General features: G+C 42.1%; 1 protein-coding gene across 2 annotated transcripts in view; it reads right to left on the reverse strand.

Moving 5' to 3' along the window:
- The window catches only part of LOC138059698 (polycystin-1-like protein 2), a 41,446-nt gene that overhangs the window by 40 nt on the left and 13,906 nt on the right, over nucleotides 1–27,500 (reverse strand). For both annotated transcript variants that reach the window (XM_068905307.1, XM_068905308.1), the window contains exons 3-18: nucleotides 27,099–27,211; nucleotides 26,180–26,232; nucleotides 25,913–26,055; nucleotides 23,933–24,695; nucleotides 22,851–23,238; nucleotides 21,902–22,099; nucleotides 21,154–21,324; nucleotides 20,299–20,424; nucleotides 19,255–19,452; nucleotides 18,492–18,740; nucleotides 17,604–17,876; nucleotides 16,902–17,336; nucleotides 15,518–15,754; nucleotides 13,082–14,536; nucleotides 12,495–12,663; nucleotides 1–4,465 (exon numbers count right to left, since the gene is read on the reverse strand). The exon at nucleotides 1–4,465 is cut by the window's left edge and continues 40 nt beyond it. In XM_068905307.1, the coding sequence (XP_068761408.1) occupies nucleotides 2,511–4,465; nucleotides 12,495–12,663; nucleotides 13,082–14,536; nucleotides 15,518–15,754; nucleotides 16,902–17,336; nucleotides 17,604–17,876; nucleotides 18,492–18,740; nucleotides 19,255–19,452; nucleotides 20,299–20,424; nucleotides 21,154–21,324; nucleotides 21,902–22,099; nucleotides 22,851–23,238; nucleotides 23,933–24,695; nucleotides 25,913–26,055; nucleotides 26,180–26,232; nucleotides 27,099–27,211 (6,926 nt within the window). In that variant the 3' untranslated portion in view covers nucleotides 1–2,510. The remainder of the gene's footprint in view (nucleotides 4,466–12,494; nucleotides 12,664–13,081; nucleotides 14,537–15,517; nucleotides 15,755–16,901; nucleotides 17,337–17,603; nucleotides 17,877–18,491; nucleotides 18,741–19,254; nucleotides 19,453–20,298; nucleotides 20,425–21,153; nucleotides 21,325–21,901; nucleotides 22,100–22,850; nucleotides 23,239–23,932; nucleotides 24,696–25,912; nucleotides 26,056–26,179; nucleotides 26,233–27,098; nucleotides 27,212–27,500) is intronic.

Consider the following 27,500-nt stretch of genomic DNA (forward strand, 5'->3'; position numbering starts at 1 on the left):
GTTCTTTGCCGTATAAATTTCAGAGTATTCATCCTCAAAGTAGAATATTTATTGTTAAACCTACACCATCTCATTCATTTTCGAAGTCAGATCCTTAATGAGCAGGAGATTGATAAGAGATTAATTTGTAATCGCTCTTTCTTGGGTCGCCATTGCAAATGCCATAAAAAACTTCCGCCATTGGTTATCTATCACATGGGAATAAAAACTTATCTTCATAACGCAGACATCGTTTTTAAAAGATTTACAAATTTAAAAGTTACGGAAACAAAGCCCTCACTTGTAAACCAGCAATGCGTTGTGTCTGAATATCAATGTAATTTGTGTGATTCGAATTATATAGGCTACACGAGCCGCCACCTCCCCCTGCGCATCGAGGAGCATAAGTATTCCGTCATCGGTAAACACCCAAAGGATAAACACAATCAAAGACCTACCAATCTTCGCGAGCATTTTACCATCTTAAAGAAATGCCACGAAAAATTTGAGTGCCCTATTTACGAGATGCTTTTGATAAGGAAAAAGAGACCGACTCTGAACACTCAAAATGACTCCATTCCAGCGAAACTGTTTATTTAAAAATTTTTCCCATTCTTTTGTTTTTTCCCGCCTCGTTTATTCCAATGTAATTTGTCACTTACTATTGTATATATAACGTTCACTATCTTGTTATAAATTGCATTTGATAATTGTGACATGTCATCGCCGAAACGTCATGTTTTTATATCGCTATTTTTTATTCTAAAATGTTTCTCAAAACCTCTCATCATTAGAGGCTCTGTATTCTACAAAAGATAATCAACGAAAACGTCACTCCAAAATGTAACCCAGAACTGTCGAAGTATCTCGCGATTATACAATATCATGTTCACGTTGTACAGAGCATGCGCATTAGAGAGATTTAGCATCGCGTTTCCATCAAAAAGGAAGCGTGAAACGGTAGGCTGTTGCTTGTCATAAATGCATGAAAATTCTCTTTACTATAACTTTTCTCTCTCTTGTTAGAAGTTGCGCGATATTTCTATATAACAGGCAAAAAAAAAGGAGCTAAAATCAAACCAGTTTCTGTGATCTTTGGCAAAACGCAAACTTCAGCTTCACGTTTTGCGTCTGCCGTGAACGCGAAGCTAAATCTATTTTAAAAGTAAAGGTAGAAAATGAACAATTCGTTGCTGTATGCTCGCGTTGTCGTCAAAACCTAAAATTGTTTTTTTTCTTTTCACGTTATTGTTTTGTGGATTATGGCAAAGAAATTCACTGAAATATGTTCCGGTGCAGCATGATTATTTTTCATTTTTTTAACCAACAATATTCTCACTTTATCGCTTGGTCGTCGCTGTAGCCGGCGTTGTTACGACGCGACGGCAGCGAAAACGTCACAAATTGTGCATATTTAATGAGCAAAAACAATAGCTTTGCACGCTATGCACGTGCATTTTTCATTTTTATTTATTTCTTTCACGTTTTCGGCAAATCTACGACGTGAAATGACCAATTCTCAACTTTTACGGAGAACGTGAACAAAAGGCAGCGAATTTGAATTTTCTGTCGTAGATTCACCACCGCACCTTCTAATTCAGTTCCTGGAAAGTTACACTAGTTTTTAGAAGTTAGACAAGCCGACATAATGACGAAAAAGATTAATAAACCTGACCTTACAATTTTAAATGACGTTTTCGTTACCGTCGCGTCGTAGATCTTAAACTCCGTAATTATTCTATCGGCGCGCGTTCGATACGAGATGGGACTCGCTGTAACCAATCTCGTATCTAACAAACTTTTTAGTAAATTTTAATAAACTCTAAGCATTTGGACAGGAGGGGGTGGGGGCAGTGGAAAATGTAACGTTAAGGTGATTTTTTCCTGACTACGGTCTTCCCAGTTGCCTCAACTACTTTTGTCGCTTATTCTTGGGTTTCACTCACGGGATCAACAGCCATGTTTTTCAACGAAAACACAAGAGAACGTTTGCATAACAATAGAGTTCAATTACCGGAGGATTGGGTCGGGACACCAACATGGCCGCCGTTTCCTCTTTTGGGGACACCAACATGGCGGCTGTGACGTCATGTGAAACCCGAGAATTGCAGTTTTCAGTAGCGACTCAAGCAACCGGTTGTTTCTTTGTGTCTCTTGTTTAGACAAAAGGAACCAATCATTACGCGAATACTGCTTGTGCGCATGCTTGCGTCACTAGCCAAAACAAACCTTACACGTATTCTCGGTTTTCACATGACGTGACGGCCGCCATGTTTATGACTCTGAACAAAGAACGGCGGCCATGTTTGTGTCCCGACCCAATTCTCTGGGAAATGCAAGTGTTTTCCTTTGTTTTTGTTGACAAACATGGCTGTTGATCACGCTGGTGAAAACCAACGATAACTGTTACCAAATGTTACTTTGGGTATTTCATAATGATTGGGCAACATGTATAGTTAAGATGAACCCAAGCCTTTTTTAAGTTTCGTCCATGTTTTCGCCAGACACCATAGAAATGAAGCGAAGGAATATTACCGCCATTTCGGACGAATTATGTTGCTTTTCTTTCGCAGTTCTGCGCGGAGATTCTCTAGGACTTGTTTTCCTGTCAAGTGTTCCGGTAACTGACGGCTAGCGGTCAGTCCTTTAAGAAGCCTCACTGTTTCATCGTTCAAGCCTTCCATGAATACAGGTTTTCTCAAACTATTAGCGCTTGCTCTTGTGCTTAAAGCGGGTGACATGTTTGGCGAAGTTATGTATGAAACTAGTTCATTATCATTCAATGCGGCTTCTGTTTCGGATGTTGCATCTTCTATATCTTCTTTTTCTTCCTTTTCTTCTTCAAAGCGATTGCTTCTTAGAAGTCGTATTAACGACAAAATCTCGATATCTTCTCTTTCATCGTCTCGAGCGACTTTACTCGTCAATGAATCTATTTCTTTAAGAGCACATGTTCGATGTAAGCGATCTAAAGCGTTGATTACTTCCACAGTAGATTTCAAGTGTTGTTTATTTCCCTCAACAGTTGATTCATCAGCTGTGTTGCTTTCGGCCTTTTCCTGTTTTAATTGATCTCTACGTTCTTTCTTTTCCTTTCTGGTAGTTTCCCGCAACTTTTTGGCATTTCGCAACTGGAAATTCCTTGCCCTTCGGCGAAGTCTGTGTGATTGAAATGCTATTGTTGAGAAAGACGTGTTGTGCATTTCCTTATTCTCTTTTTCTACTCTGTTCTCTTCAGATTCACTTGAACTTTCGTCGTGTTGAGTTTTGCCGAAACCCACAAATTCTTTTAGTCTATCTAGAATAAAATCCGCCATTTCGAATTCCTTTGACTGCTTGTCCGTGTTCTGTTTCACTTCTGCGTGTGAATCATTCAATATTGCAACGAAAAAGTTGACGAAGATGAAAGCGTTAAGAAGGACGAAAGAGAATCCGAACAATGGACCTAAGACTCGGTTGACTCGCAACAGGTTGGTCAAACCCATTTCTTTTCCAAGGCTCAACAATAATTCTGAAATCAGGGCATTTGGAAACGAGGAATAATTATAGATACTGGTACCTAGCATTAGGACTGCAAATTGAGCATAAGCCATGAAAATGATGATGAAAATAACAGAGTACGATAGCAGTAATCCTCTGGATTCGCGAAATGATGACATCAGAATACTTATGTGGGGATTAAAACGAATCATACGTAACATCTTTATAGTTACAATAAAAACAGCAATTGCCAGCACCAGATTCTCCGCGTAATTCCAAACAACAGCGTCTGTAAAGCTGACTGGAACAAAGGGATTTTCTCTAACTTTTACAGCGCTTTTTAGAACGAGTTTTGACTTGATAACGAAGAACACCACAACCAAAAATGAAAACGATATCTGCAGGAGTTCCACCCAATTCCAGGCGTCTCTAAAATAGCTGCATCTCATTTTGTAGATGTTGTACACCTCACGAATCACAAACAAAAGAGCCAATATGATGAACAAAAGCTGGCAAATCAAGTAAAATTGGTAAAATCCAGTTTGCGTGCTCGTCAGTGGAAACGTGTCGATAATGACAAAGGGATGACCATAACCAAATGGTAGAATTTCGTAGTAGAAAGTAGAGATGCTTAAATAACCCGTATTTGGATTGTAGATAACGAATTCCAGCACAACAGCTCGAGTTTGTCGATCTATCCAACTGTATTCATGCAAATTATCAATCACCTTGGCAGCTGTGGATCTATTGTATCCTAGATCAGCAACAAAGCCCCCTCCACTGTAAACGTCAAAGAATCCCCAACTTGGTGAATTGTGCAGTTGATCCTGAAGCACATAATTCCATGGGGCTGGGCAGAGGCCAGAGAAGTTGGCCCAATCTTTGGAGCCTTCGAAAGGCTTCCATCCTGGTAAGTGATACCGGGTTTTGTCTTCCTCACCTAAACTATAGTAATCGTTGCAATGTTTAACTGAATCTCGGGCCAACTCTGGAACAGTGCACGAATCTAAAACAGAGAGAAAGAGTTTTGCAAGTCTATTAAATCTTACTGACTGAGTTTAGGTCGGGTCGGGCCGGACAGGAAAATATTTGGCCCGGGGTCATGGAATACGGACCAAGCGCAGCGAGGTCCGTGCACCATTACCGAGGGCCAAATAATTTCCTGTCCGGCCCGGCCTTAACTCAGTCAATAAGCATTTTATCATATGGGCTCTTTACACTATTTATGAGCACTCAGACGATGAAGTTAGGACAAAATAAACAAAAATTTGGACAGAAAATTTATCTTAATGTTGCTTGCATTTGCTTTTCTGGCTGTAAATAACTTGGATGTTTAAAAGCGACGAAATCCCCTGAAATTCCATCGCATGGAACAGTACGTGTTCCTAGTAGGGCCGTACGGCATTTTCCGGCCATGCTCGCGCTAATGCGTACGGCCCTCGTACAGGGATTTTCCCAATAGTCTACAATGAAAGCGCGCGCGGGGCCGTACGTGCCGTATGATAGATAGCCTTTTCACTGTGTGGGTTCTTAAAGGGGCTAGGTCACGCAATTTTAGGCAATTTCAGCACTGATCGAATGGTCATAGAATTAACTAAAATATCAAAATAACTGTTCAAAACTATAGAAAAACTCTAACAAAACACAGGGAAGCCAAGAAGGGACATAAATGGACAAAACTGGAGAGGATTGATGTAGTCACTCCTGCAATTCTCTCAATCCCGGCTCCGTGAATATCGAGATTCGACAACAGTTTCACGTACACAGGTTCTACTGGTTTCTCTGCCTTTTATTTCGATCTCACAAGTTGTTGTTGTAGTTGTAGATTCGCTGCAACATATACGAGTGTATCTTATGAAAGCTGTCAAAAATAGGTCTCAAAAACGACGAGTGCGAAAATTCTACAAAACTTACATATGAGTCCGGGTGACGAGTCCGGGTAGAAGTCAATCAAAAACGACATAGTCCATATTTTTCTTTCCATGCAAAGAATATTCAAACATTTTCAAAACTAAACATGTCCGACTCTTCGAGCACATGGCATATGACCCAGAAGTATCATGGGAGATGACGTGTACTCGAGTTCCGGTTCAGAAAGCAGTTCCGGTGACAACATCGCGCCCCCCATGAACGCCCTTTGACCGAAGTTCATCACATTTGAAATTCATTCTTGTTACCAAGCAGGCCGTTCAGCCAAGCTCACTGTCCTTCTTCATCATCTGCCGCTTCTAGCAAACAAATCTTGGTAACTGGTCGCTTGAAAAAAGATCCTTTAGCTTTCACTTCGACACTCCTCACTAATCCATCCTTGCCAGGGAACACGTCTGCAACTCGACCTAAGGGCCACTGGTTCCTTGGAACATTATCATCAGCGATCAGGACGAGGTCTCCAATGCGTAGGTTTCTTCGAACTTGGTTCCACTTTTGTCTTTCTTGCAACGATGGGACATATTCTCTCAACCAACGCTTCCAGTAATGATTGGCAAGAACTTGAGCTTGTCTCCATCTCTTCCTGCTCATCCTTTCATTCTCTTCAAAAACTTCCGGGGGCAGGTTCGTAGAAGGGCGAATGTTCAAGAAATGATTTGGCGTGAGAGGTTCGCTGTCATCAGGGCTGAAAGGGTTTCTTGTCAGAGGTCTAGAGTTAGCGATACGCTCAGCCTCGGTAAACACTGTTTGGAGAACCTCTTCATTGATAAGATCTTTTCCCAGGATGGCCTTCAAGCTTCGTTTTACCGTTTTCACTAATCGTTCCCAGACTCCGGACATGTGGGAGGCCCCAGGAGGGTGGAACACCCACTTACATCCACGCTGCATCAATTCTCTTCCAACCTTGTCATTATCAATTCGATTTACGGCATCCCTGATTTCGCGATCTGCCCCAACGAAGTTCGTCCCGTTATCTGACCGCAGTTCTCTCACATGGCCTCTTCGATTCAGGAATCGGGTCAAAACAAGAATGAAATCATCAGTATCTAGAGACTTCGCGACTTCGAGGTGTACTGCACGCGAATTCAGACACACAAAAATCGCCCCCCAACGTTTCTCTGCAACTCTTCCTCTCCCTCTTTTCACGTGAAAGGGTCCAAAGTAATCGACTCCACTGAACGTGAAAGGGGGTTCATACGGGGTCAGCCTAACTTTGGGCAGCTCGGCCATTTCTTGATTCATCTTACGGGGCATAAGCTTCTTACATAGTAAGCACTTCCCAAGAACCTCCTTTATAGCTACTCTAGGCTTCACCATCCAGAACTCTTCCCTGAGAAAGAACAAGACCTGTTCAGTTCCACAGTGACCATTCCTTTCGTGCAAATAACGTATCAGGATTCTTGAGACGTGATGGTCTTTAGGCAGGATCATCGGATTCATGGCATTGGATGAGATAGGAGCTCTCGAAATTCTACCGCCGACCCTCATGACTCCATCATTCATGATAACTGGTTTGAGCTTCAAAATGTGGCTTGATGCCTTCACTTGACGTCCTGCTTTGAGATCTTTTATCTCATGAGGAAAGGCCTTTCGCTGCACCAAAGATACAACCTCTCTCTTCGACCTTTCGAGTTCCTCCTGTGTAACGTGATTTTCAACTTGACAAGACTCTGGCTCACGTTTCTTTTCCTTCGAAGACCACTTCAGCCACTTTATGAACTTCAGTAACCAGGCAAATGATCGCAGCAAGGTTATCCAGCGAGAATATCTGGTCAAGAGGTTGTCTAGTGGTGTAGCCGTTTCAACTTCGATCAAGTATACTTCCTTTTTTATCTCAAGCTTGTCAACTGCCACCTCGTCATGCTTGATCTCCGGCCAGTGATCCTCTGTTTTCCACAGGAAGGACGGTCCGTTCAACCAACGTTCATTGTTCTGAAATTCTTTCATTTCTAGCCCTCGACTAACGTCGTCTGCAGGGTTAAGCTTCCCTGGACAGTGTCTCCACTGTTCAGGAGCGGTGAGTTCCCTGATTTCTGTAACCCGATTTGCAACGTAGGTCTGAAATCGTCGACTTTCGCTGTAGATGTAGTTCAAGGTGATCATTGAATCCGTCCAGAAAACCACCCTTTCAAATTCGAAGTTCAGTTCCTGTCGGACTGAAAAGTCCACACATGCTGCCAAAAGAGCTCCCTGCAATTCTAGTCGGGGAATGCTGACTGTTTTGATAGGAGCGTTTCTGGATTTCCCAGTAATAAATGCACATTCAACAGTTCCATCAGGGTAGACTGTTCGAAGGTAGGTGCAGGTACCGTAGCCGATTTCTGAAGCATCACAAAAGTGGTGGAGTTGAAGTGTAGCTTTCTCGTGATCTGTGCGACTGAAGTAACATCTTGGAATTTTCACCTCAGCTAGGAGTGGAAGGTTGTTCTTCCATTGCTGCCATCTCTGAAGAATTTTCCCGTCGAGTGGTTGATCCCACGCTATCTTCTTCCTCCACAGATCTTGCATGATTTGCTTTGCTGGTAGCATGACTGGTGCAGCCAAGTTCAAAGGGTCAAATACTGAGCAGATTGTTGACAAAACTCCTCTCATCGTGTCGCCTTTATCCAAATTCACGACTTTGAAACCAAAGGTGTCAGATTCGATGTGCCATCTTACTCCAAGGGCTCTGTCCACCGGCAATTGATGAAGGGTGAAGTCAAGTGTTGGATCCGCTCTCTTCTCAACAGGTATTGCGGCCAAGACTTCTCGGTTATTGCTCATAAATTTCGTAAGGTTAAAACCGCCTTTTGCACAAAGTTCAATCAGCTCCCGCATTAGCGTAATCGCACGTTCTGGTGTTGGCATGGACTTGAGTAGATCGTCGACATAGTAGTTGTCCCTCAGAGTATCTACGGTCACAGGGTCGAACTCTTTCCAATTGTCTTCAGCAGTTCTCAACAAGGCGAAATTCGCCGAACATGGCGAGTCTGTAGCACCAAATATGTGTACAGTCATTGCGTACTCATTAGGTGTTTCGTCTAAGCTCCCACTCCACCAAAGGAACCGTAGGGAATCTTGATCCTCTGGTCGGACTTTCACCTGGTGAAACATGCTTTTAATGTCTCCAACCAATGCGACCTTCTCCTCGCGGAATCTCAATAACACACCAACCAGACTGTTAGTATAATCAGGACCCGGTAATAGGTTTTTGTTCAGCGAGGTTCCTTTATGTTCGGCGGCAGCATCAAACACAATTCGTACTTTATTTGGCTTGTTGCAATTGGTCACTGCGGAATGCGGAAGGTACCAAGTTCTAGAGCCAGTTATAGAAGCCTCTTCTGTCGTTAACTTCCGCGCATGACCCTCAACTATGTAGTCGTTCATCGTTGCGCGATATTTCCTTTCAAGGCTAGGATCTTTACGGAACTTCCTCTTCAAACTCTGCAACCTCTTTTCAGCCTCCTTGCGGTTGTTTGGCAGTTCAACATCGTCCTTCCGCCACAACAGTCCGGTCTCGTAATGACCGTCAGTCAGTCTCGTGGTCTTCTCGAGAATGTCTACTGCGCGGATATCCTCTCTAGATAAATAGTGGTTTTGACGTCTAGGCACCGGCTCCTCAATTATAGGTTTACACGAAGGCTTCGCTCCAAATCCTTCTATCTTCCAAAAATTCTCAACTTGTTCGTGCAATTTTCTCTCGCAAGATGTGAAGTGGACATTGACTTCGCTGTAATTTGGTGAGCCCAGAATTGTTCCCGTGATCACCCAGCCCAATGGGCCTCGCTGAGCTTGCAACTGGCTACCAGGTCTATTTGACTTTCGCACTTCGAGGACTTCATGCGCTTCACCCACGTCCTTTCCAATCAGCACTGATACTTTCTTTATCTTTACGTCTGGCACATCAATGTCCAGTAGGTGGGGGTGCGATCTTCTGTCAATATCTTCAGGTAGACATCTCTCTTTGACATTGAATTTCTCCGAGACCAGGCCCTCTTCAACATTAAGCGTTTCACCTTCTCCGCTCGCAGATTGCAATTTAAATTCCACCACTTCAAACTCTTCATCTTCTTGCTGCATCAAGGTGCTAACAGATATAAACTCCTTATGACCTTTCAGCCCTAATTCTTTAGCAACATCTCCACTAATCACGGTTCCACGGGAAGCGTTGTCTAACAGCCCGTAAGTGGTGACAGACCTTCCGCCAGGTGATGTGATTTTCACTGGTATAACATGCAGAAGCACAGTTTTTGTTGAGCCTGGCTGTGTGACGGTAGCATATTGCGCTGTATGTCTGATTCCTGAAGGTCCTTGATCACCAGGAACTTCGGCATGCGGGTCTGTCACTGCCGCATTCGGTTCTTCTGTACTAGCTTGATTGAGTCTGTCATTGTCTCTCCTTGTACTTGGGGGGTTATGGAGTAACTTATGGTGCCGTTTGTCGCTCCCACAAGGGCAGAATTTCGGCGATTCACACCTTCCTCGAAGGTGTCCAACTCTCAAACAAACATGACACAACCGGTTAACTTTCACAATGTCCCATCTGCTCTGCAAATCCTTCTTCTGAAACTCGAGGCATGAAGATAGTTCGTGAGATCCGGGGCAACATAAACAACTCCTATTAGCGGGTGTGATGCTCTTTCGTCCTTCGCTGGGCAATTTTCGGCCAGTGCTCTTTCCTTTAACATCGGTGGCAAAGGATGAAGTCTGCCTTGTGGGCTCGGGGATGAATGACCTGTTGTTGACTTTCAATGACTTTGTTCTGTTTCCCTTGACCTCCGAACTTGCGACTAACGAAACACCAGCAAAACCAGGGTCGTTTTTGATGGCAGCTTGTCGCTTCACAAATTGAGCTAAGTCCTTTAACTTTGGGTTCTGACCCTTTTCTCTGTTCGAGTACGATACATCTGCCCATTTGTTGATGATGTAATCTGGCAGTCGTGCTACGATCATCTTCATATTTGAAGTGGTACTTGCCTCATGTTCATACTCTCCTTCCAGTCTTCGTGAGGCACACTGCAGTTCTTCAGCAAAATTACGCAAACCCTTGAAGTCTCTGTTTCCTAATTTTGGTCCTGTGGTAAGCATATTAATACACGCTGCAGCAACTGCGGCTGGTTGGCCATAGCGCTCCTCCAGGGTTGCTATAATGTCGTCATAGGAACACCCCACAGATCTTTCAACCACCTCATAAGCCTCTCCGGACACAAATTTGGGGAGAAATTCAATCCGTTGGGCATCCGACAATAGTCCATCTTCGAGGTTATCTCGAATTCTTCTCCTGAAAATCGGAAAATCCGCTGCATTTCCACTAAACTTGACAGGCTGCATAGCTTGCAACGTGGTCACCTTCAAAAGGATAGCCTGAGGATTTTTACACGGATTCATCTGTTCCTTTTCATGCAGGCAATTCTCATTTTCACCGTTATCGTCTCCATTTGCGATAAAGTTCTCCTTTCTTTGGATATGGGAAGGATCTCTGGAATGAGGACTGGTAATTTCTTCACCGTACTTCTTTAACTGAGGTGTGAGTTCGCTATGATTCAATCTATCTTCTGGAGTGTCCTGGTGGCAGCGTGCTACCCAAGTTGCTGTTTGTTGACTCCTAGTGATGGGAGGCTCAAATTCAATCTTATCATCGGTCTCACTTTGCAAACTTAGGGCACACGAGACTGCATCACCTTCCTCTTCAACAAGAAGAGCGATTTCTCTAGCTTCCAACTGAGCTTTAAATACCATTTCCTTTGCTGTTTTCTGTTTTTGCATTTCAATGTCAATCTTTTTCTTTTCCATTTCAGCTTCATAATTTGCTAACTCAAGTGCCTGTTGGGCCTTAAGCCTGTTCAACTCTACACTTCTCTTCAGTTCCTTTAATCGGGAAGATTTTGAGGATCTCGAGATGCTTGAGCCAGTCGAAGTTATCGGTGATAATTTAGGTTGTTCTACACGAAATTTTGAACTCTTATTTGACATGCAATACGCGAGGGGAGACAATCTTTCTTCGGCTGCTTTGACATATCGAGAATAGTCCTCATAAACCTTAACATAGTTGGACTCAACCCGTCCAAATTCTTGAACAGACAACTCCTTGCACAAGTAATTCTGGTACTGATCATTGTAGCGTTCCCATGCATGCTCAAGGTTCTTCACACTTTCACGAATTCCCTCAGCTTTCCCCCATTCGGAGAGACATGTTTTCAACTGACTTATGCATGTACTTACTCGTGACAAATAGCCGCTAAGCGAACGCCTTAATCTGTGAATTTCTTCCGCTTCTACCTCTTCACGATTGTTCGGATTTGGCTTCCTTGTTCTAACGGTACGAGTCGCTGGCACTTCGGAAGATATTTCAACATTTTCCGCGTCGTCCTCCTCGCCTCCACACAACTCCATGTCGCTTTTTTCGCCTTCTTTGCTCTCCATATCGAATGAGATGTAGTCACTCCTGCCATTCTCTCAATCCCGGCTCCGTGAATATCGAGATTCGACAACAGTTTCACGTACACAGGTTCTACTGGTTTCTCTGCCTTTTATTTCGATCTCACAAGTTGTTGTTGTAGTTGTAGATTCGCTGCAACATATACGAGTGTATCTTATGAAAGCTGTCAAAAATAGGTCTCAAAAACGACGAGTGCGAAAATTCTACAAAACTTACATATGTTGACGAGTCCGGGTAGAAGTCAATCAAAAACGACATAGTCCATATTTTTCGTTCCATGCAAAGAATATTCAAACATTTTCAAAACTAAACATGTCCGACTCTTCGAGCACATGGCATATGACCCAGAAGTATCATGGGAGATGACGTGTACTCGAGTTCCGGTTCAGAAAGCAGTTCCGCTGACAACAATTGAAATGGATTGAATTTGAATAAATTTGAAAAACGTCGGCCTACCTTTTTTCAAATTTATATCAGTCTAAATCAAAATGTCATTTACAAAGCTGGAAAATTATTCTCAGTTGTTATGTGGCTGTGATTTTGCAAATGAAAGACTCTTGCTCTGCCAATTTACGTTTAGAGCTCATAATTAACAAAATTAAACAAAATTACCTAAAATAGCGTCACCTAGCCCCTTTAAAGTGAGGGTGGGTCAAAAAAATTAACAAACTGCGAGAAAATTTCCTACCTTTCTTAACCCTTAGTTGTCTGAGTCGGGGCATTCCCAGCAGAATGGAGTTCTTGTTATTGATGTACTCTTGTTTGGTGGCATTCTTCCCGTTGTACCACTCGTTAGCGTAAATCCCGTCCAAAAACTGACCTTTAAGCCATTTCCAATAAAATCGGGGATCTTTAGCCTACACAACAAAGTCAAGAATTAAAGGTGAAGCTTTGTTTCCAGGCATGCTCTTACGATCGCGGCCGAGTGTGAAATCTATGTCAGGGCCTCGGCGGAAGATAAGGTAACCTTGTAGTGAGCGAGATCACGAATTTATTACATAACAAAATAAACTCGAATCTACGTTCTGTGACGGTTTTTTCAACTTGTCCCGGACCGACTTCGGCTTTTCCAAAGTGTTACACTCACATATCTCGAACAACTTGTCTCTTAACGGAGTTGCGATACAAGTATTAGTTGTAAGCACGAAAAACTGCTCAGTGTAACAGCGCCTTTGAAGTGGTAGAGTATGTTCAGCGGCCTTTGGCTCAGCTGGATTGCAACTGAAAGGTATCAGTTGCCCATAAGTGTTTTCGTTTACGTTAATACCTACTCACCCGAGGAAATTTATTGAATGTATCCTCGAGGTTCCTTGTGATTAAATATCCATGATAGCTTCGGTTGCCATAGCACACAACCGTCAATAAGGTTAAAAACAGCATATAAAGGAACAATTCTTTGCCAAACGAAAACATTTTTGCCTCCTTTAATCGGTACTCCCTCGCTAATTCAATCTCGTCTTCAGGAAGAGTCTTTATTTCGATGCTTGGTAAAGCCGAATCCGTCGTCGCATTAGTAGATGACGCATGCTCAGATTTGACTTGATCACCTCTTTCTTTCACATCAGATTTAGAACCAAAAAAATATGCAGTTATAAGCACAATGATGACTATTTTAATTGGCTGTATAACAAACAAGTCTTCCGTAAACGATACAAGCATTGACGAAAGCCATTCTTTGGAAATATCCTTACCCCATTGTAAGCTGAAGAAAAACGTACACGTCGCAGATGAAATTACAGTGACAAAACTCAGAAACCAAGCGATGTATATAAAATAATAAGGAAAGAGAAAGTCTTGTTTAGGTAAGGCTCTGATTCTTTGTAATGTTCTTCCTGAAAGCGTTGCATGATCGGACAAATTACTTTCGGTTTCCTCTTTTTCTCGCTCTCTTTCCTTTGCTTCACCCCAACATGAAAAAGCCTGAATCCTGCTATGAACCGATGCACATTTGTTCTTCAGAGCGGATGGAGTTATTTGATTAGAACGATTTTCAGCGCTGTTTCTGAAAATGGCCACTATCAACAAGTTCACCGGAGTTACTATCAATGCGCTCTCCAATCCTACCACAACCTGTCTCCAGCTGAACTTTAAAGGACCAATCTGTATTGTAGGGTCAGCTACGTCGTCATTTCGATAAAACAACGCATTGACCAACATGGCGGACATCAGCAAGCACAAACAACAAGTGGTCCTTTGAACGCGCGTGAATTTACTCTTCGGGGGCTTGGTAACTACAGACAACCACATGTGGCCTTCGGTGAAACTCGAAGAGCTTCTCGAGTTTAACGAATACTTGAAAGACTTCTCCTCCTCAAGGGAGATCGGAGTTAAAAGTCTGTCGATTTTGCCATCTCCTTTTTCCAAGGCAAACCACGTGTTGCCGGGGAAGGTCAAAATTCTTCCCGTTTGGACATCTTTTATTACCATGTGGCTAAAAAACCAAGAGGGGTGTTTTCCTGAGTTGTCGTGCCAAATATGAACGAATTGAATTTCACCCAAAGAAACTGGCAAATGAATCACGAACAGGTCTTCGTTCCCTCGTGCCAGGACTCTTCTTGACTGGATCATGTTTCTGTTTAATAATATGCATTGGCTGTCTGCCTCGCTTCCATGAATGACCATGCAAACGTTAGCATCCGTCCCAGAATTCTTCCACACTCCAGTAACAATGGTTAGTTCGTACTGAAAGCCTTCTTCAATTGAAGAGTTCAGGTGCACAGGGAGGCCAGTCTGTATTCACGAAATAAAAAAAAAATACTTTACTGTAATGTAGTCTAAACTGTAAGTGACATAGAATGTAAATATTCTCCAAAAGGTATGTGACGCATGTTTGCCCTCTGGGCATGTAGTCTTTTGTTGTCGTAGCATATTTCAGGTAGGACTGTTGTAATGTGTATTCATCTTAGCTCTCGAAATTTTTAAAATTTGGTTTTTACTAATATTTTTCTGCTGATTAAAATTCCTGTATCATGTAATCACCTCTGGCCCTCAGAGGTCGGGGCGGGGTATATGTTCACAACTTCCCATTGGGTTTTTGTGTTTTTCGTATCAAGCGGCTGCACAATTTCCTTAGTTGCATTCATTTCTGTTGTGCTTACGGGAGTTTTGTACCTTATTTGGACAGCATTAAACTCTCAGGCTCTCAGTTCGCGCTGTGCGCCCACTCTTGTGAATGAGTCGTGAATAAAAAAGATACGAAACAAATTTCTTGAACAATTGCTGTGAGTTTTCCTGCGCTACCACATTCAAATTTCTCAGTTACGTAATCACTGAAAATCGCTCATATTTACAATTATAGAAACAATTTTGACTAGGAAGATTTAAAAGTTTAAGAAAACCAAGTGTTGTTCGCCAAAATTTCTGCCGGGGCGATCGCCGAGATTTAAGGGATCCGGATTTCGCCCGATCAAATGAAAACAAGGCAGAAACTCCTCTTACTATAAGCGGGGGGATGGGGGGAGGACGTGTAGAAAGTATGAAGGAATTCCTCAACAAAATATATAAAACGTTTTCATATGACGTCACGGCGGCCATGTTGGTGTTCCAAAACAAAGAAATGGCGACCGTGATGGTGTGCAAAACTAATTCTCAAGGAATTGAACTCTAACTGTATGCAAATACTTTCTTTTGTTTCAGTAATCCAATATGGCTGCTGGTCTCGTGAGTGAAAACGCTCCGTACAATTCGAAACAAAGCCAAACTTATTCTCACCTGGGCCCGATCTTTTTTATCAGCTTTTCTTGCAAATATACAAACCAGGAAATACACCAACAGTGCAGCAATAATCGTGCAGAGAACAGCAACATTTCCTGTCTCATGAATCCGCGTTAGTTCCGTAAAGACCACATCGAAATCAAGCTTATTGGGCATAACCAGGACTCCTCCGCCAAATGAGGTCAGGTGGTTACACAGGCATTGCAGAGAGGTTGAAGTGGAATTCAATCCGACCTTAAAAGAGAACCACTTTTTAGGTTAGTGCTACTTAAAGTAGCATTGTTAGAGAGGGCATGCAACATTGCACAAATGCAAACAAGACCGGCACCGCGATAATGCACCTCGGCTGAGCTTGTCTCCATAAGGTCTGATTAACCCTTTCGTGTAAATCGCCGGCGCTTATTTCCCTTTTGTAAACGGTCGTTGCCATTTGAAACGGTCGTTGTCATTTCTCAGAACGGTCGTTGCCATTTGAAACGGTAGATGCCATTTTTTAGCTCTGAATTACACTCACTAGGTATAAGAACTCAAAAGGTTGCGGTTACTGGGAGTTGTGTCTCGCTGATCATATGGGTTAGGGTTCGGGTTAGGGCCCTGTTCAGGGTGAGGGCTAAGAACCCGAGTTCGAGACTTAAAATTTTCGGACTCTTTTTTTCGTCCAGTTTTTCTTTTATAAATGTTTGTTTTCCCTTTTTTGTCTTAATTTTTTTTAATATTTTTTCTTAGTTTGTTTCTTTTAATTTTCTTTGAAGTGAAGTGTGTAGTCGACCGTTATAAATGGCATCGACCGTTTCAAATGGCAACGACCGTTTCAAATGGCAACGACAATTTACGAAAGGGAAATTTGCATCGCCGGCTGGCGAGCTTGCGTCCTCCCGGTTTAATTTTTTCGATATAATGAGGCCTGCATAAGCACTAGAGAATGGAACGGTTTCCGGTGTCTTGTGCTATAATGCTTGTGTAGGCAAGCGAAAAGAAAGAAAAGCAAAAAATAGTCAATGTTACCAGCGAGCATTGTTATACTGAAAGACGGTTTGCGGCTAGCAGGTCAGTCTGATTTTCCTCACGACTCTTGCTTTTTGCTGTGTCTGAAAATCTCCCTCACCCAAGCCGTTTTCGAAGGAGACATTCGGGGGCAGACTCCAGGGGTATTCCCCCGGTGTTGTGGTCTGTCATACTCTAACATTATGAGTGGGTTGGGTGAGTGAGATCAAATATGGACTGACAGGGGATGCCAGGAGCTCCTTTAAAGGCTGACGTCAGATCTCATCCCAGAGAAAGAATTGTAAACCGCCAGGAGACTGCATGTGCTATGTGCAGTATATGAAAATGTAAATCCAATCCAATCCAATCCATCCAATACTAGAACCAAGGAGCTTACCTTGCAGCCACGAGACAACCACTGTTCCTTTACGCTGTCCCAAAACAAACATTCCTCCTGTTTGACATTCATCGAATAATTAGCGTCTGTTTTAGGGTTGTAAACCGGTATCACCGTGATGTTTTCTGGTTGTGGAGGGTCCTTAAATTCCACACACGACCTCTTTTGCCGGCCCTTCCCGAAGCAAGACCGTCGTTTGCGTCTTTCGGGTTTTTGCTGACTCTGTTCATACAGAATCCCAATAAAGTAAGATCCCGGTTTTCTTAGCACCGAATCAACTAGGAGGAAGTCGTATGCTGTGTCGTTGCAGTGTTCCTGAGAAATTAAGCGGCACGCCTCATCCGGGAGTTTTCTTTTCGCGTCGTATTTTGTGACGGTTGGCCGCTGATCATAACTCACGAATACATCGAATACAACAGATCCTGTGGGCTGTATCTAAAAAGCAAAGTCAAATTTGTCAAAACATAGTCGACTGACCAAGTTGAAGCGAGTGGTTCTTATTTTATGATACATTGGTTGCAAATAAATACCAATGAAAGAAAAACGCACAGAAACATCTTATCCTTGCTGAGGATAACTCCAGAGATGTCCACAGATCCAGGAAATTAGCAATGATGAACCATGAAATTGACAGAATTCAAAACCAGTTCTCTAATTCGTTTTTAAAGTGATTTGTCGGCCACACAAAAAATCATTACTCACCCTGAGTCTTACAGCATTGCCCTCAGCGTAGGGCAAATCAATCTTATGGTAGTTCATCTTTCCTTTCTCGCTAGGTTTAGCAAAGAATGGTTCTTTCGGTTCATTTGGCTCTTGTATCGGGTTTAGTCTAATATTCAGCTCCACATCTTCTTTGCTGTTCTCGACCTTTAAAATGTCGCCATTATCATCTTTAAGGACTAGCCTCAAAACAATAGAATTGACCAAAGCTGAACTAGGGTCCGAAGTAAATGGATTGAAAGCGCTCGTTGTCACCTATTGGCAAAATAACATATTTTCATTTGGCTTTCATGAATCGATTTCGTGTATTATTTGGTGCACACACGAGAGGTTTGATCAGGGAAAATTTTGTTTGTGACAAAATAATGTCCAAGCGGCTTAGCAATCTAGCAAAAAACTTGACATTATATTTTGAAAGTGAGCTTTCTATACAAGTTGGAGAGAGAGGATTCACAACTTGTTGGGGCAATTATTCCGGGTTAAATAAAGGTATTTAGGTGCTTCAGGCTGCCTTGCTTAACTGTATTTGATAAATAAGCTAGGCTCAAACAGAGACCTATGAGTGGAAATGAAGCAGATAACACAAGGAATTGCAGGTTAACAATTAAGGACATTTTTATGGTGACAACCTCCCTTCATCGCACCAATGTATAACATGCGCGTGGGCTACGTGTTTCCCGTCCCTTCTTCTGGTGGGTTCAGATTCCTCTCTTTTCAATCCCTTTCGCCAAGCAGAATACTGTATGTGTGAGTCATAAACTAGCGACGCAAGTCGGCCCGGTTGTATACACCAAGACAAGTTGACTGATATGCAAGAATTCAGTACTTTTTTTTTAAATCCAGAAAGAGATTGCTATACAAGGAGCTCACCACAGAGTCCACAAATTTAGTGTTTTTGGCTTTGTCATCAGTGATGGCTGTAAACGGAAGCCTAAATCCTACACCTTCTTGGATGAACTCCCTGGTCTTCTGTAGTGAGCCCGGACTGTTTCTGTTAAGCATCATGCCCAATGAGCTGGTTTTCACCCGATGAGGTTCCTGGTCAACAACCATTCTGGACAAAAGAGTCGTTCCTACATCATCTAAAAGCCTTTCGATATCTTTAGTTACATTCTGGCTCTGAAAGACAACAGATATTAACAGTAGTGTAGCAGCTCTCGTAACCTGCTATTGTTCGGTATTGCGAGCAGCGTCTAAGTCTTCTGTGTTTGGCAGGGGTAGCGAGCCAATGACAGAGCTGATACATCACCCGATAGTAAGAGCAAAGATTTGAGACTTTAACGATGCAATTGATGTCGACGGTGCGGGTAACATATTTTATGGACGGTGTCTCTCAGATTGTGCGCTCGCTATGATTAGCAAATTTGTAATGGTAATAGGACTGAGTGGATCCCAATTCGGTCTGTTATCATACGAGTGAAAAAGAAATCGGACGACCGCGCAGCGAGAATGAATGCATTTTCTGCGCTTTTATTTCTTTGAATCGCGAATTGCCCTTGTTGAAGTTGGCCAGAGTCATTAATGAACTTTCTTTTGGGTTTGATGCACAATGAAAAAAAAAAAAACGAAAAAAATCACACAAATATTTTTGCTACTTAAATAAACACTGACCTAGCATCGATTGCTCATTTACCTTTGTTCGTACGACAGTTGGCAATTTTTTCTTTCCAATCACGCTGGCTTTTTGAGCAGCAGAATTGAGGACATTGCCAAGGCTCAGCACCAGGTTCTCTCCTCCTTGTTCAACCAGAGTTGATTCAGCGGCATAATCCTCTTTGGTCTTGTCTCGTAACAAGGATGTCAAGGATGACAGAGTTTGCAAAGCAAGATCCTAAAGTGTAATTGAGTTTTTAGCTTAGTTCATTGCGGATGCTCAATAAGGACAGGAAGAATTTGAAAATTATAAATATATTTTATTACCAGCAATACTCATTCTTATTTGCGGTGCAAATCTACAGAGTACAATCACGCTTTTTTTAAAAATCAGCAATGAGGAGGTCCTCAGAGAGGAGGGAGGGGGGCGGGGGGGCGGGGGGGTGGGTGAAATTTGGGGTCCTTGTTCTCTTAAATTTGCTTGTGTTCCCTTGTACCCGAAATTGCTTCCGAACTTGTTGTCAGCTTCTTGATCCATAAAATGGGTTACGTTCCGTTGTTCCTTAAGATATTTTGTCTGTGTTCCCCTGTTCATTTTCCCTTTTTACCACGTTATCCGTTCGGATCACGAGCCAAAAAGTAAATGAAAAACAGGGATAACAAATATGGTCTTCCAGCGGTCCTTAATCACCTTTTGAACAACCAGGAGGCAAAAAGCGAAAATAAGAAGCCGTGTTTCACCAATTAACACCTTCATGCTGATAACAGCGAAAGCTCCTGAGCTTGTTTTTATTTGCGTGTTCTTCGAAGAAAGCAATTAAAGACTTCATGAAGATATTTTGCAACCGTAGAAGCGAAGGTAATGCCATCCGTTAGTCGCACTGTGTTCTATGAAATTCGGAAACTCTCCGCCGGTGGATAAAGGCACTGGCAAGAAGGTTAAAACAGTATCCCCCCATACAGCATTTTTTCCTTTCCAAATTTCAAACGGGATTTTGTTTTCCAAACAGTAACGAACCGTGATAACGTAATAAAGTGTAAAAGTAGATAGCACGTGTTCATAACATGGCTATCACGTGCCTACCTGTGTTTCTACTGTGACTTGCTCGGGTTCCAGGGTTGCTCGTCCAATCACAGATGTGACTTGAGTCAATGATTGCAAATTACCCACTTCCACAGTAGACACCTCTTTTACAATAGAAGACTTAATCTGCAAAGAAGCAAATAAGAAAATGAGATCGCAAAGGATGTGTTCTATCTGTCACTTGATAAGTTACAATACATAAAAGAGACTGCGTGTTAGATAAGACAGTAGGAAGCCTAAGCAAGAACAACGACGACGACGGCTACGAGAACGTTATCTAAAAATATTATGCTCTTGGTTAGCTTTTATCATGTCGTATTTTACCGATGCAAGTAGGATAATGCCTGAGCATCTTCGCTGAATTTATTTCCAGCATGAGAAAAAAAGGATTACATCGAATTGGGAAGACGAGCTTTTCGGGAATTGGGATGTTTAGAGGTCAGTTGCCGCGTTTTCCCGGGACGTACGCATAGCCAGCGCACGGTCTTATCACAAAACTTGAAATCCAAAATGTCAACGTTGTCGCCTTCCCCTGAGTGCTTATGACGTCATGTACTTTTTCGAGGAAACTGAGTGTCGCTTTTGAGGACACTTTTAAAAAAAGACTTTTGGGAAATCAGCAAATCTTGGCCGACGTTCTCAATCTTTTTCTTTGTCTTTTAATCTTCTTTTGTTTCCAGCACACTGCAAGACAATTCATGATACGCATTGTGTTGGGCATGGTGTTGTTGATTATAATGCAGTCGCGTTAAACCAATCAAAATCCCCAAATTATTTAATCCAACGATCCGAACTTTCAATAGATAGGAGATTCTTGTTTGAGTAAATGTTTTACTGTTGACTTTGCTCACGTACTTCAATCCTTTCATTAGTTTTAATTGTTTCCGACTGTTGCACAGTTTGCAGGACGGCGTTTGCGAGCTGAGTGGCCTTCTTCACGTCACCTAGTTGCACAAACTGATTAAGTTGACTGTTGTTACCCACAGCAAGACCGCTGAGATCCTCTCCTGCAGACAGGGGCTCAACCTAACAAAACACAAAAGAGGAGCAACCGGTGAGTTTATTAGTCACATGCATACATGGCAGTTTGACGGATGAAACTTGAAGAACTAGGAAACGGAATTAGACTACGTATGAGCTGAGTTTCGCAAGGACACACTTGCAATGCGTGTGTACGGGGCTGAAATAATATAGAGCACGGGACTTTCGGGCTTTCAGACTTTTAACTCGTGTTTTGCATATATAATAAGCTGCATTTACACGCTGAAAATTGCGACTAGTGAGTAAATGACGTCAGTTTTCCCTAGATCCATCCCTCTGGTGTCCAATCGGTCAGTTTAGAACGTGAGTAATGCCGGACCGTGAAGTCCAAAACTTACGTTCAAAGTAAACAAACTTTAAATAAAAATCAAAGCCCCAAAATTTTGCCAGTCAAATGTTAAGCAATCACACTCTCAAAATCTGAAGAAAAAAAGGAAGTAATTGATCACAGTAGCACTAGAATATTAACATACATGTTCGTTATTGGACTTGCTGCATAAGGAACTTTTTCTGTAATTTGTGTAACAAGAAAATAAATGTGTGAAAAAGGCCTGCCACTTACGATTACTCGCAGTGTGACCGCCGTTTCTGCAGACAAACTGTCCTTTATTGTGATGTCAAATTCGATAACAAAGTCTTCATCTTTGCGACCTTGGGGAAGCACTGTTCTGGCTTGAGCTACATATCCGAAGGAAACAACAGTGTACAAACCGCCACCCGTTTTGTAGGCAAATTGGTATGTAAGCGGTTTGTCCCGATCCTAAGGAAAGAAATCAAAGAGGAACTTGTACATTTGTTCACTGCTGACTGAACAACAACAACTTCGAATCGAAGACTGCGCATTATTAGTCTCCTTATAATAAAATCGTGAGAATTGTTGTGGTACCGAACCCGGGCTGCATTGGTTGGAGGCCAGAGCTTTTCTTACTACTACACCAACTCTGGTTAAGGCGGCTGTGTCACGACTTGAAATTTAGCAAAATTCTGCAAATGGGTGCTGGCAACCAAATCAAGCAAAACTTTAACATAACTACTTAAAACATTGAAGGACGTTCTGAATAAAACAGCAAATACAAGAGGACGCAGGGATGGAAAATACCGAGGAAGATTAAAGTAGATTGCACTTGGGGTTTAGAAATGTTCAGCCTAACCGTTTTTCGAAGTTTATCCCTGTAGCTTATTTGTAACTTAAATTGCGCTCGCTCGACAGACCTTTTTTCCGTCACAAGCTCTAAGTTGTGTCGTTTAAAAGTAATTCTGGGTTAAGTCGCATCGCGAGTAGGGACGGGTGAATGGTAAAACTACACAAAGTCAGTTCAGTGGAGTTGCGTGACACAGCCCCTTCAAATGTAACAACTTGTAGCGAAAATACCGTTGTTATCAGCTGTTGTTAACGCGCCAACCAGAGCCTTATTGGGTTGTTTTGTTTCAATTGTTGGCAAATGACAAAAGCAATGTCTGAAACACGATATATTCCTTCTAAAACGACAATTACCTGATCCAGACCTTACCTGCCAATCACTGCATTGAAAGTCAAAACTGGTGTTCAGTGCTCTCCCTCGAAGTGGTTTGACGGTGCAATTCCCACCAACGGGCGGAGCATTCATAGTGAACTGGTAAGCTGCAATTCCCTCGGGGCCGACATCTTGCGTCGCGATGACTTTTAATCGATACGTGAGATTTCCCGCTAGTTCATTCTCCTTGATTATGATGCCAGGAAGATTGAGCCCAGTTAGAGTCATGTCCGGCGTCAGAACTTCATTTGTTTCATTGCCAAGTGGATCAAAGGATATGAGAAGCCATTTGTATCTTGCTGTTTCGCACGCATACCCAGCGCACGAAGTCTGCAGGACGAGTCTTGTCGAAACACTTACGGTTTCCTCACAATTAATAACGCAACTTGTACGGCAAAACAAAAATAAAAACGCAAATTAGATTAGAATTGCAGGTCTACTCGTATATTTTTCAGAGACATTTGAAACACACCTCAGGCAAGCTCGACGCACTATACCATACTTCAGCGAAAATGGGCATAAACACTGAAAACCCATTGTTTTAAAGGGCCTAGGTCACGCTATTTTTGGTAATTTTGTTTAATTTTGTTAATTATGAGCTCTAAACGTCAAATTGGCAGAGCAAGAGTTTTTCAAATTTACCCAAATTCAATCCATTTCAATCCTCTCCAGTTGTGTCCATCCATGTCCCTTCTTGGCTTCCCTGTGTTTTTTTAGAGTTCTTCTATAGTTTTGAACAGTTATTTTGATATTTTAGTTAATTCTATGACCATTCGATCAGTGCGGAAATTGCCTAAAATTGCGTGACCTAACCCCTTTAAGGAGGGAAAACACCCGCGAAAAACCCCATGGGAGTTGCTTCTAAAAATAAAAAGATACGGGAAACGGTTGACTCCGTGGGTTAATATAGAAGATGGAGGCTCTGGGAAATGGGCTTCTGTGAGAACTTTGTAGCGTTTAGGTCATTAATTCCTTTCCATGAGTGTTTCAAAGAAAAGGTGCGCGTGCGCATAAGGCTTAGTTAGACTCGACACGTAATGAATCAAGTAAAGTTATTATAAAGCTATTATGGTATTTACCTAATTGTTATTTCGGGTGGATTTCCGCTGACAATCTCAATTTGTTGCTCGAAGTCATCCTGTCGGCCATCTTTCTGTACTATAAGTTTTACGTCATAAGATTTACCCACGTCCATAGCACTCGTTGTTAAGTTTACTACAGCAAGATTCGAGCTTAACTTTCCAATGCCAGTCCCAAAGCATCCGCCGGTTTCATTACCCGAGGAAAGGCTAACGACCGGAATGGACTCGATGGGACCAGTGGGAAACGACTCCTGTCGCTCTTTGCACAGCCAGGTAAATTCCATTGAAGTTATGTCACCGGGTGCAGTGTCAGGATCTTGCGAGGATGCGCCGTCTAGTGTAATGATACTACCTTTTCCTCTTGTAACGCTATTTCCGCCTGAAATTTCAGCTCGTAGCGGGGATTGTACTATTTTAAAAAAACCCCGAGCGCTCCCAATCAAATAGGGATTACTTGCAAATGCTGCCCTAAAGTCTACAAAATATTTTCCGTAACCAAGCTGACGTTTTTGTTGGTTCCATTCGGTGGTTTTTGTATCCAGGAGAACGGTCCATACAATAATCGTTTCTCCAGAATCATTTACTTTGTACCTGGACAAAGACCACTGAAAAAGCAGCGTGTTGGACGAATTGCACATTGCTTTTGTCACGTTTCCTTGTACGATGAAATCTTTAGATCGAAGAATTGGAACGGGGTCTTCTTCGTTAATCGAACTTGGCAAATTCTGGATAGTTACCTCAGGCGGTAAACAGGAGAAATCTGAAGAATAATAGAAAAAGAAAAAAGGACTGAGAGTGAGTCCATTTCTTTGTGCTGGCAACCGTCAGATATTCATGTTTATGGCCTTTCAGGAAAAGTCAGCATTGATCTTGTTAACTTTTAACTTTGATTCATTTTCACAGAGCGAGTAACTGAGCGAGTACGCTGTTAACGAGCAAACGCGTAAACCAAGGTTACGCGGCTAATTGGTTACTTTACTACGTAAGTTTCCATTGAACTTCTACCTCTTGCATGAATCAGTGACGATCATCGTTATGGCTTCATCTTTTTTACGCTTAAAGGTAAAGGTAAAGTCACTTTATTTAACGTCGGTAGTTCCTTCAGCTACGAGGCTGGTATCAATGGAAGCCGACGGTGAGCCGTCTACCCCCCTCCCTCTGTCAGTGCTCCGTTTTAAGGGGATTTAAAGCTATAGCTACACGGATCAGAGGAAAGTCGAAACAGACGTTGAAGTCACCGAGGATCAAACCGGGGACCTCTCGCTCCGAAAGCCGCGCACTAGCCATCTGACCCACGACTGCTCCTTACAGAACGAGGTATACCCTGAGGTTTTTTTGTTATTTGATTGTATTTTTGGACGGTGTTTTGTGGAGATGTGACCTTAGCCATTGTTTGAACTCAGCCATGTAGCCACGTAGCCACAGTTTGCTTGTTTGCGAATAACAGAGTAGCCGCACGTTTTTTAAGTTCTTTGGAGTAGGCGAGTATTCTACAGTTAAGGGCTGTTGGAGCGATGATAGGCAAGAAATTAACTTAAATCAAGCTTTTTCGTTCTTTCGGAAAAACGTAGATATCAAACGTTTGCCGACGACGTGATGCTAAATAGTTTAGATTGATTTTCCTGCGTTTATGACAAGCGTGCAGTAGCCTGTCGTTTGACGTTTGCCGCATCATGAAAATACAATTTTAAGTCTCTGAAATCATTGGCCATAAACAATGAATTATTCTTTGGATGGACGAATTACCCTTGAGATATACGAATTACCTTTGGGTTGAGGAATTACCCGAGGGATTGAGAATGGTCATTACTGCAACCCAAAGCTTATTCAAAAACTCTTCTCAGTTAAAATAATGTGGTATATGAAAATGTTGTAAGATAGACTGAGTATGGCAGTTGTACTCTTCTGGTAATGAGCTCCTTCTAAAGCTTGCAAAGCCGGCGGACGTACAAGAGAACTTGATGGGTAACAGATTACCTTCAGACCCCCAGAAGAGCGCAATCCAAGAATCGTTTCCAAGTAATCCAGACCTGTTACGATTTTCTAGTTCTTGTTCAAGTTTTGCTATGTCTTCATTTTTTCCTATCGTCAAAACGGCAGTGACCTCCACACTTCCTGGTCTGAAACGAGAGTCATATTTCTTTGAAATAACATGACGCTCTCTCAATATTAACGAATGATAACATGTGATATATGCGGGCGAGAGCAAGCCTACGCCCAAAATGTTACGATGAAAAAAATTACCTCATGAAAATCAGTTTCACGGCTTTGACGTATGGAGACAGATTTGAGATAAGCTACAAGCAAACAAAAATAAAAATTGAATTTCAACTCAGCTGTTGTTACATTTTCAGCCACCTCACACGAATTCAACGAATAAACAAGGAATGGACAAAAAGCGGTTAGCCTTTTTAATCCCTCGTCTAACTTAATTAAGCAACATGCAAAATAGTACGGTTGGTTGAGTAATGGACTACCCAACACTCAGGGTCTTTAAAAAAGTGAGGAGAAAGTGCTGCCTTAGTGATGACATCTGCAAATAGTGAGACTTAAGACCTTAGTCTTCCCGGATACGAACGACAAAATTAGGATAGGCCCCGTGTCACAACAATGACTTGTTGAATACTTCTGTGGGACTTTAAAGAAATCTCACACTGTTCGCGAAGAGTAATTAAGACATGGAGCTCCCGTAGTTGTGGTCAGGGGTCATTTCACTCATGGGTTTGGTGAGTTGGGTGAGATCACTAATGCCCTGATAGCGGCTGCCAGAGGCTCCTGTACACACGCTGATGTCCGATCTCATCCATAGATCGAATCTTGCTTCTACTTAGCATTTGAATATATAAATAGAAAATGCACGCTATAAAATTCATAACCGTTATTAAAACGCTCATATTATACTATTAATATATACTTCTATCATTAATAATGAATGAATCAATAAATGAATTCCGAAAAAAATAGACGAAAGATTTGAAACACTTTTGAAGCTACAATAGATCAACTCTACCATTTTGACTTGATTTTTGTGTAATTCACTATATTATCGAGGTGACAAAGATAATAATGGGTAAAATAATTAATCTTATACACTTTGAGCATTATATTAAATATTGCACTTGGTTAAATTTGCTCTAATTTTATTGATTTAAGAATACCTTACCTGAGATTCGGTAAAGCTCACAAAAGTCTTGTGTTGCGAAGAAGTGTTTAGAAACCGTAGATCAAATTTGATATCTATCCATCGAAAGACCAGTCGGAATGGCACTGCAGGCACTAAATGTGACAATGAAGATGAATTCATAAGAGAAATAGTTGTCATGAAATTCTAAGATACTTGGCCTACATTTAGCGACGTGAACAAGATAGAATAATTACGACACTGCGGCAAAGTTATATTATGGAGCTTAAGCAACGACAACGGCGACGGCAACGAGAACGTCACAAATTTGCATGTTTGGTGGGCAAAAACAATAGCTTTGCACGCGCGTGTCTTTTTCACTTGTGTCCATTTCTTTGCCGTCGTGTGCAAAACAACAACGTGAAATAGCTAAATTTGATAGAG

Source organism: Montipora capricornis, chromosome 8 (assembly GCF_036669925.1).
Source record: "Montipora capricornis isolate CH-2021 chromosome 8, ASM3666992v2, whole genome shotgun sequence".
Lineage (NCBI taxonomy): Eukaryota > Metazoa > Cnidaria > Anthozoa > Scleractinia > Acroporidae > Montipora > Montipora capricornis.